At 29.9% G+C, this 10449-nt stretch overlaps 1 protein-coding gene across 1 annotated transcript in view; it reads right to left on the bottom strand.

Moving 5' to 3' along the window:
- The window catches only part of LOC123701252 (nascent polypeptide-associated complex subunit alpha, muscle-specific form-like), a 44599-nt gene that overhangs the window by 8268 nt on the left and 25882 nt on the right, over positions 1 to 10449 (bottom strand). Inside the window, exons 2-7 of the mRNA XM_045648667.1 lie at positions 4443 to 4495; positions 3278 to 3558; positions 2506 to 2665; positions 1745 to 1918; positions 1017 to 1195; positions 569 to 704 (exon numbers count right to left, since the gene is read on the bottom strand). Of these exons, the coding sequence (XP_045504623.1) occupies positions 569 to 704; positions 1017 to 1195; positions 1745 to 1918; positions 2506 to 2665; positions 3278 to 3558; positions 4443 to 4475 (963 nt within the window). The 5' untranslated portion in view covers positions 4476 to 4495. The remainder of the gene's footprint in view (positions 1 to 568; positions 705 to 1016; positions 1196 to 1744; positions 1919 to 2505; positions 2666 to 3277; positions 3559 to 4442; positions 4496 to 10449) is intronic.

Genomic DNA, 10449 nt, shown 5'->3' with positions numbered 1-10449 from the left:
TTTGAAACAAAAGAAAATCGCAGTCGGATGAAACCCATTAGAAAAGGAGGAGAATATGATGAAAATAAAAGGAAAAATAAATTACGGTCAATTTGAGTTCGGGAAGTGGGAGGGGGGAGCTTTTAAGAGAAAAAACTTGGTTTTTTGAATTTTTCACCTAAATTTTGAGGTTATGTGAAAAAATTGTAAATATGTATGTAATTTATTTTTCCTTTTATTTTCATCATATTCCCCTCCTTTTCTAATGGGTTTCATCCGACTGTGATTTTTTTGCACTTTTTATTATTTTTAAAGGGATCTACCCCAGTCTATAACACGAATTTTCAAATTGGTGTAATAACTCAGGCCCCGGAACCACAGACACAATAGAAAATCTATTGTGCCTGGGACCAATCGGGCCGCTTGGGGCTCAATGGGTTAAGTGATAAAATAAATTTTTGTTAATTAAAAAGAATGCATACGCTCATTGATTTTTGTTATTTAATTTTTCTTTATTATTTTCTATTAAACGATAGCAATAATATCTTCTATTTGCGTATACGAAAGAGTGTAAAGTGAATATAATTACCTCAACATTACATGTCAAATAAACTTGGTCAGTCTCAGGGAATCGGAAAGCGCTCACTTTGCTATATGTTATCAATGTGGCTCCACTCTTACCGGTGTTTGTTGTTTTTTGCCACAAATCAATCAACTTCTTCTTCCTGAAATCGCATTATAATGGTATTTTAGTTATTTTATTACACATGGCGAAGTAGAAGTACTTTTGAGTACAATATATTAAAAACAGGATTTTTGAGAGATTTTCTTTATCTGCGATTGACAGTGTTGCTAAGAAAATCAATTTCATTGCAGTAGCCAGTAATTTACAGATAATAGCGATAAGCGATATTTTGGATACAAAACTAATTTCTTTTCACGGTATTTCATATTTTTCATGCATAATTATTAACTTGTTAAGTCATTTGTGATAATGTTTTACAAATAGACATGTATTTGATGTTTTTTATACATACTTTGGACATCCTTCCTTATCCGTGAGCTGTATTTTGCTCGTTTTCGGGCTATCATAGTCTTCGTTATCATATGCCCAACAATCGTGAACCTTCAAACTGAATTGATTCCTGACGTCTTTCAAGTAAATAAGAATGGTCAAATATTCTCCAATTTTGATTGACTTTTCCAAAGGAGTTGTCTGGAAAAATATTGAAAAAAGTTACTTACGTCATTTTAAATATAAATTATGATTTTTTTCAAATATTATAGACTAAAAATTAACAGCTATAATCGCAGAACACTCGATTAGGTACTCTTTAGTTATTTGATAACCTACTACTAGGCTACTTTTTATTCCGGGAAATATAAAATATATGTCGTTTCTCGGGTATCAAAATATCTCCATAGCAAATTTCATGAAAATTGGTTCAGTAGTTTAGGCGTGATTGAGTAACAAACAGACAGAGTTACTTTCGCATTTATAATAATGGATTACAATATGAATTAGTTCTAATCTGATTGAAAGACTAGTAGTAGACATAGTACTAACAGCTAGCATATTATGTACTTAAATTCCGCTCCACTAGATTTTACTCTTTAAAAAAATAAAAAAACACTTTATTGCACAATGCATAGACACAAAATATAGTTTCAAAAACAAAAATAACTTCACTGTAAAAATTGGCGGCCTTATCGCTTTGGAGCGATTTCTCTTTTCTCTCGAAATAAGGTAATCTCATGAACTTACATTAGGGAAGACTCCTTTCTGTATGTCCATCCAGCACTCCAATCCTCCAGCTGGTCCCTGAACTGCGACAACATCCAACATATCAACCATAAAAGGTTTCAGTTTCAATACATGCGATTGCTCTTTTTTCACTACTCCAGTGCTCACTTCGAGATATGTGCTCGCGCATGATACCTGTTAAGGAAAAACAGTATGAACAAATGCGTTTAATCAAGATATTTGGTGACCAAGAAGAACAGAATTTACAAAAGAAAACCTTATAAAAATACACTCATGTTTTTCGTTTTTATTTTTGTATGTTTCAGTGCCTAAGACCGTATTAAAGAGGAAAAAAAAGACATAAGACAAAAATATTGTTTTAAAAAAGCGAAACTACGTAATACTTATTCAAAGTCTCATCCTACATTTTAGTAATATTCTTTGGCATATTACGATACTATTATATACGTACAGTTACTTACATATTTTGTAAAATTAAATTGTAATACTGAAATGATTTAAAAGAGCAACTATGGAGTTTCTTGCCGATTCTTCTCCATAGATACTGCTTTCCGAATCGGTGGTAAATGTTAGAAATATGTATTGACGTTTCAAAAGTGCTTCTCGAAGAAGTATAATTGAATAAAATATAAATGTTTGAGTTTGAGTTTGAGTTTGAAATAGCTAGCTACTAGTTATTATTCTGTGGTTTAACTAGTTTAGTTTAACTTTTGAATCCTATACATATACTACTTATGCATAGTATTAGAATATATGCTTACCTTCCTCGCAAAATCATTAGGGCCCTGGATGAAGTCGTCAGTTTGGAAGACGAGGACATTATCAACAGTGCCACAAGCATTGCAGAGAGGTCTTGTACCGCAGCCGTTCAACGGTACTCTGAATGAGTACCGGGACTGGCTGCCTCCGATGGAGACGTACCTAGGAAACGATCATTGTTAAGAAATATGTTATTGGTATTAGGAGTAATTTTTGGAATTGCGCAACATTTTGTTATCAATTTACACAAGGTCTGAGATTAGTTAATATTGTTTTGTATCAGTTTATATAAGTTCTGAGATAATACTTTGTATTGTATTAGAATATTTTTTTAGAAGTTAGTATAACAGAATATTTGCAAGCATATTTACAAAATGTTAAAAAAAAATTTAAATTTAAGTACATGTTATGTTTTACTGAAGACTTAACATTTTATTAACCATCAGTACTTAGGCATATATTTACAAAATATTTACAATCATTAACATAAGTAAATTATATTGAATATGATATTTTAGTTTTGTACCATTCAAAATACAATTTTTTTTATTTCGGGTTCCGGGTTCGAATCCTGCCTAGTGATCTATTTAAAAAAAATGTATAATCCATTAATTTTCTTGAACTTTCGATTAAAGTTACTAGTCAAATCATACTGAGGTTTAATACATTACATAATATGCTGATGCACCTATTTTGCCTATAGTATAGATAAAATCATTATAATAATATAATCTACGCACTGTTTTAGCTCTAAAAAACAAACAGTCGACTTACTTGCACTTCGGGTCATTCAAATAACCCTTACTGTAAATAATACCGTCGAAGACATCACTGAATTCAACAGTAACATCGATGAAATCCGCCGAGCATTGCACATCAATATCTGGAGAGAGGGGCGAGTCAGCAGCTCGGGATCCTCTCACGAAGTTCACGCCGGTCTCATCGCTGGACTCGAAGGAGTAGAATGGGGAGAGGGCATTGTCTCCAGCAAGCTCTAGGTTCAGCTCCGCTGCTGTGAGCGTGTTCTCATCTGAAACAGCTGTAGCGAGCGACAGCTACAACAAAATAATTGTGAATAAATATTATTATTAATAAAATAAATGACTAATCAATGCCTTCTTTAGTTATGTAGAATGTAATTTAGAAATACGTGAAGATATATTATAGAGAATTGATTCATGGTCATTTTCTAATATTTATGGTGCTATTTGCCTTCTCGTTTGAAATTCCCGTCAATATCTTCTATTTCAATACTAATTATCCCACAATTTATGGCAAAATTTCGTAAAATAATAATGATTTAATACTCTTGCGCATCTGTATTTCTAAATCCATTTAAAATTTAAATCCTAGAAGATCGTAAGTTTGCAACAATAGATGCTTGCGTCATATGGTATACGACTGCCCTTTGACTGCACGAGCTTTTATGATGAAATAGTGTCGATTACAGCTAGTATTTAAAAGAGAAATATTGATTACAGTTGGATAAGCATAAATAATACTTTTGTGTTAACTAATTTTGATGTATTTGTGGGGCATTAAAATATATGGAGAAAACGCGTCGGCTCTAGAAAGAGATTTAGAAAAATATCTTTTTTTGTAATCAAAATTCGGTGTATTTGTTACAATCAGAGCTTTTTAACCAAATCTGGAATTTCATTATTTACATTTAGCTGCGTTAAAAGAAAATTATTGCTTCCGATGAAACCCATATTAATTCAAATGAGATCAATTACCTATTAGTTCTACGAATATCAGCGTAGCTATTTCATCTATTTAAACATGCAATTATATCTAGTATTTATTATTCAAATTTCAAAGCAATGCCTTTAAATGTTATACGCGAAAAGTCAAACATGTGCTACCTCTATAATTTTATCAATTACCCATTATAATAGTATATTATAAAGTGTTAATAATCGTGAAGAATTAATCTCACCTGCACGAGTGCAATCAGTGTCGCTATACGCATGACAGCCGCTTCATGGGGACCTGGAACAATATAATATTGATATTTAATACATTTTAATAATAAAAAATATATAAATAATAAATATATATAATTATTAATATGTAAGGACTTTGATAAGTTGTACCCAATAGAATAAAATAGGGGTAACAAAAGATTGTATCGTGAAAATTTATTTTGAAGACGGACGAAGTTGTGGGCAATAATAGTATGTTTGTATGCGTGTATTATAACAAAAATATTTTTAAAATACATCTTTTTAAGGCAATGGCTAATTTCACCTCAAAAATTAATCGTTCATGATAATCCAATTATATTATCTAGAGTTATTTATTTCATTCAAAAATCAGTCAATAAATAAAATAAAAGCAGACAGTCGAAATAATATAACACATTTTATTCATGCTTCGTCCAAGGTGATATTGTAAAAAAAAACCTACATCATGAACGAACGTAAAAGCGACAATTTTTACAAACCATAACGTATTTAATCAATCTGAAGAAGCGTGAAATGTTAAAATTAAACACTGGCAGGTCACGTTGTTCTTAATTGTGCTTACAGATTTCGTGAGGTCAGAACTTTGAACTCAGCTGTTTCCGTGTAAACAAATTGAAATCTATGCGATCGTTATTTCCTTGTTTTAATTACTGAAAGATCATGGTTTAAGGGAATGCTATTTTGTCGCTTTTAATTTAAATAAAATTATAATAGTTAGATATTATATGTGTAGATAACTACACGTTTTATGTAGGTAAATAAATGTCCAAATAAAAAAAGTACGCTCTATATATTTTGGACATTGGTATAATTGTTAAAATATGTAATGATGATTCGAAAGTGCTTCTAAAAGAAGTCTAATTGAATAAATAAATTTTTTAGTTTGAGTTTAATTTTTATCATTTATCCAATATAATTTTAACTTTATAGCTAGAATTAAATTAATTAAACTCCAATTAGCAATCAAATTAGTAATTTGCTAAACGACGCGTTATAACTATTTGTTAACAAGTAACTCCCAATCTGTAAATGGCAGTAAAATCTAAAATGCCATATGTTGTATTATGTATCAGTGTATAATATTAATAACATTCTCAAAGGTTAGCATCAACGTAATTAAATGATTTACAAAAGTTCAAGGGACGCAGTAATGCACACGTCATATTTTGTTTTTATTATGACTAATACGTGGAATCTATACTAATATTATAAAGCTAAAGAGTTGGTTTGTTTGTTTGAACGCCCTAATCTCAGGAACTACTGGTCCGATTTGAAAAATTATTTCGGTGTTAGATAGCCTCGAGGAATCGAGGAAGGCTATAAGGCTATATATCATCACGCTAAGACCAACATGAGCGGAACAATGCGAGTGAAACCGCGGGAACAGCTAGTGTTAAATTATAAATAAAATGATGAGGGTATTGTTTAAATATTAATTTGTAATATATTTTAATGGATTACAAATTGGAAACTTTGATGAGTTTCCAATTTGCTAAGTCACGTCGTCATTTATGTAGATCTTTTTTATAGCTCTATGTAAAGTATTATATTATCTGTAGTTATTTGTTTATTTGCGTGATTCAGAAGAACAGATAAAGCATAAAAAAGTTAATTATTCTTTCTATTTGTACTTACTTGCATGAAAAAATTTGTTTGGAAGTAGATCATGAGAAATATTTTAGTATTAGGCAACGGACTATGACTGAATTGTTAAAAAGTATTGAATTTTCGTTAGATGGATAAGGATTGTATCGTAATTTACATTCTTTATTAATAAATATACATCTCCAAGGTCGCTTACACTTAATACGTTTTTAAATACATTTCACAAAGCTTTGACAAAAAAACCGCTCGTAAATTTCGCATTAAGTATTTTCGTAATATATAGGTGTTAAATTGTCATGCGACATTGACCACACCAAAAATAGTAATACCTAAGTAATATATTCTTCAATGAAATCGAAATTTATGCGTGAATCCTCAAAGGGTTTATGGAATAACTGAATATTATCTGTGCCATGGTCAATATGACATAACATACGGTGACCATGCGTTTTTAATATTCCCGTATTTAACGGTAATTATTGTCATGACAAAAAGTGAATTATGGATTGCTTTTGAAGATTTATTTGTAATGTTGATTTGTTCAATGGTATTTAAATACAAATGTATTTATTTTGCAGCTGCACGTCGATTGGGGATAATTTGTGTAAATCATCTGTACTTTAATATTTATTTTATTAAATCGATATCTCTGTTTTAAAAATCATTTTAAATTTATCATGATGTAAGTGCGGTGTGCTTTTTTTAATAATTGAAATCTTTTATTTCGAAAAAATAATAATATTTATAAATAGGGTCTTATTGTTTCCATTTTTTCTTATCCCTTTTTTCATACTCTCTTAATACCACTTCATCTTCACACAAATTTATTATTAAATGTAAAACAATTCAACAAATATTATATTAATCCGATACTTTACTGATCTTCTTACTAATTAATAAATAATTAACAATTCAAAACAAATAGTCCGCGATAATAAAAACGCCCATACACCCAGTTCTCGACTGGTCCGACTGGTATAATATGGGGCCCATTACATAAGAGCACGGTTCCCATCCGTTGTCAGGGGCAACGCTGACATATTAAACGATTACAATGAATGCTTACAAGATAAGAACACCGCCTATGTTTATGTTCTTTAATCGATGAACTGTGACAATCTGTTATTCATACTTGAGGGCAGGTGGTGACTGGTGGATTCATTTCGGATTTTGTTGAGTTTTGTTCTGTGATGTAGTAGAAGTGGTGCGTGTTTTTGTAGTATGAATGATATTTTTACGTTTTCTTTTTTAGAATATGAATTTTAAGGTGCTTTAGAGTTGTTTTTATATTGCTTTTCCCAAGGGTATCTAATATTTAGGGGTCCGCATCGCATTATTTTAATAATCTTTAATTTATTTACTATTGTATATTTTTTATTTTTTTTTTAAATTGCTTTGACTGAGATTCCAAATTACATGTTGTTTTGAACAATATTTATTCGTGCAATATTTACAAAGTTACTATACTAATTGGTTACAAGCCTATATTACAGCATAGTATTACGTTGCTAAACAATCTATTAAAATGATACACACTATAATCGTGTTATGTATTAAGTATATTAATATAATAAATTAGACAGTAATTAAGTTGATGGAATGTGAATATAAATTACTATTATTACACCCTAGCTTTCTGTTTTTCTCACTTTGTGAAACATGATCATATTATTATAATATCTAGAAATTATTTTAGCATGATTACGTAATATTTGAAATCAAAACAAGTTTTAGTATCAAAACATAATATATATAGAATTATTAATATGTTCTTTACACCTTCCTTAGTAATAGAAAACAAAACTATACGAGATTTTATAGTAAGAGCAAACATTTTCTATGCAATATAATGTTTCTTAACACATTTCATAGAAAAGTTTCAAATAATACCTACATGAATTCTATATAAATTTTGCCCATAATAATTCTCACTTACTGGACAATTCTAACAAAATGATTTATAACTTGCCGGCACTTGAAAGGGACATTAACCCATAGAAAATTGTTAATAACACTAAAATGCTATTCAATGTGAATCGTTTTACATACATGCGTTTCTTTGTATGTAAAATTATACAAAAGGTTTATAAGATAGGATAAACTTCAATAATGACTTGATAAATTTATTTCAACAATATAATAATATGTAATTTCTTACTTGAGAAACACGGCTTGTTAATTATTATTTGTATTTAAAAGCTCAGTAGTAAAGCTTCGTCGTTTTTGCTACGAAGTTTCGTAGACAATAGTTACGGATTCATAAGGAGTGAGAATCGCGGTAAGTTTGACTATTTCCATGTTTTTATTTTATTTTTATTTAATAAAGTAACAAAATCATATTATAAATTTACATATCATGAATTAACATCCGGACATGAATGCAAATCTATATTTTTCAAAAATATTAATATTTATCATGGAAAAATCCAAGGAAAAGCGAATTCAGGTTTCTCATTTTCCCTGTTACCGTTTCTGCAATCTAAGGTTGATGAGATTGCAGAAACTATATAATATATAACTATATAGAAGTAGAACAAGCTGTGCCCTGCGGTTTTAACCGCATTGCTCAGCTCCTACTGTTCTTAGCGTGATTAGATATACTACAGCCTTCCTTGATGAATGAACTATCTCACAGAAAAATGATTTATTTAACCGGACTCGTTCCAAAGATTAGCGCGTTCAAGCAAACAAACAAACCAATAAACTCTTCAGCTTTATAATATTATTATAGATTGTACAAAACGATGTCGTAAATTGTTATCCATATTGCAAAATAGCATTGAGAAGAACCCATAATTACTGTCTCTGAGTTTTGAGGTATTGTGCAATTTTAAGGGCTATGAAATTCGTAAACAAGAACTTGTACCCTTGACATAACTGTTATTCGAATGCAAGTTATATAGTAAAACATAGTTGTTTTCGTTGCATCTAATTACATATGTAATCATTTCGTAATTCCCTCGCGAATATTTTAAGAGGTCGTGACCTATACGTACGTTATGTTAAGATGAGTTGACTTAATATATTTAAAGAATGGCCTAGCATTTATAATATTATATACTGTAATTCCAATTGGCCTTGATCAACACGTTGCCATAATTTCATATTTGTTTTACTGTTAAATGTGCACTTAATATTTTGAAGATTCTTCACAACATTTAAAATGAAATATACATATTTTATCAATATTGTTTTTATAATACGTTATGAAAACTAAACCAAGACAATATAATTAAAGATGAATAATAGCTTAATTAAATAATGCTTTTTATTAATGCATAGGAACTATTTATGCTTGGAAGAAATTGCTTGAAGCAATAAAGCTGCCCTTCGCATCAAATGTCCTGTCTGTGTGTGTGAAATTTGTATTTATGTTTTTGTATACAATAAAGATTTTAAATAAAGATTTTAAATAATGCAAATTTTACAGTAGGATCTCGTTTTAACTAAACCAGCTTTATATTATAAACTAAATTTACCATATTTTATTAAAGCGATCCTCTTCCATATAAGGTATTGATATTGATGTCTAACTAATTTAGTTACATATTACTTCCTTATAGTTGTTTGCGTTGAACGATGGGTCATTATTTAATTTAGTATAAAAACCAGGTAGTAACATATTAACCCAATAATATAGATACTCGTTTTTATATTGAAGTTAAAATATTCCGATAGAGTCGTTTTATAATAAATAGTGGTGCAATCGTCTAGCTCTAGTATTAAATTTTATAAGCTTACTGGTTTTTTAAGGATAGATTTCTGACAAACAATTCAAAACAATAGGTAGATTATTATTTTTAGAAATAGGATTTTTACACACCTTTTTGTTCAAACCTACATAACAAATAACTGAAACATTTTTTTAAGTGGAACTTCTTTAGGCGCGTTGAGAGTTAAATTTAACTGAATACCGTCATGTCATGGAGTGAGGCGACGATTATGTTAACTTTTAATTTTGCCAAAGAAGTCTCATTTCTGACACGTGTGCTCGGCACACGCGCTCTTTTTTACACTAGTATGCAGTAGCGTAGATTGTAGAGCCAAAGATGATTTGTCACAAATTTTTTAAGTCATCTTGTCTAATGATTTAGGATCTATTTATGTAATTTTGTTCAATCGTATAAAGTAAAGGCTATTTGCAAATAAAATAAGACGGATTCTAATCTAATTGCGTTTCTATATACCTCGTTGAATAACCGAATTCAAGATAAAAAAATGGTACGAAAGTATACTGTATTTTATGGGTTTATTTATTCGATTCAAAACTTTATTGCATAGGCAATTTGTACTTTATCGTAGTAACATCTATAGTGAACTATTATAGTTATTACATAAGTCGAAACTGATGGGATGAGAACTTTCACTTGTCGA

This window comes from Colias croceus, chromosome 21 (assembly GCF_905220415.1).
Source record: "Colias croceus chromosome 21, ilColCroc2.1".
NCBI classification, from domain to species: Eukaryota; Metazoa; Arthropoda; class Insecta; order Lepidoptera; family Pieridae; genus Colias; species Colias croceus.
The sequence above is the reverse complement of the archived record's forward strand: the minus strand, read 5'-3'. Positions and strand labels throughout refer to the sequence as shown.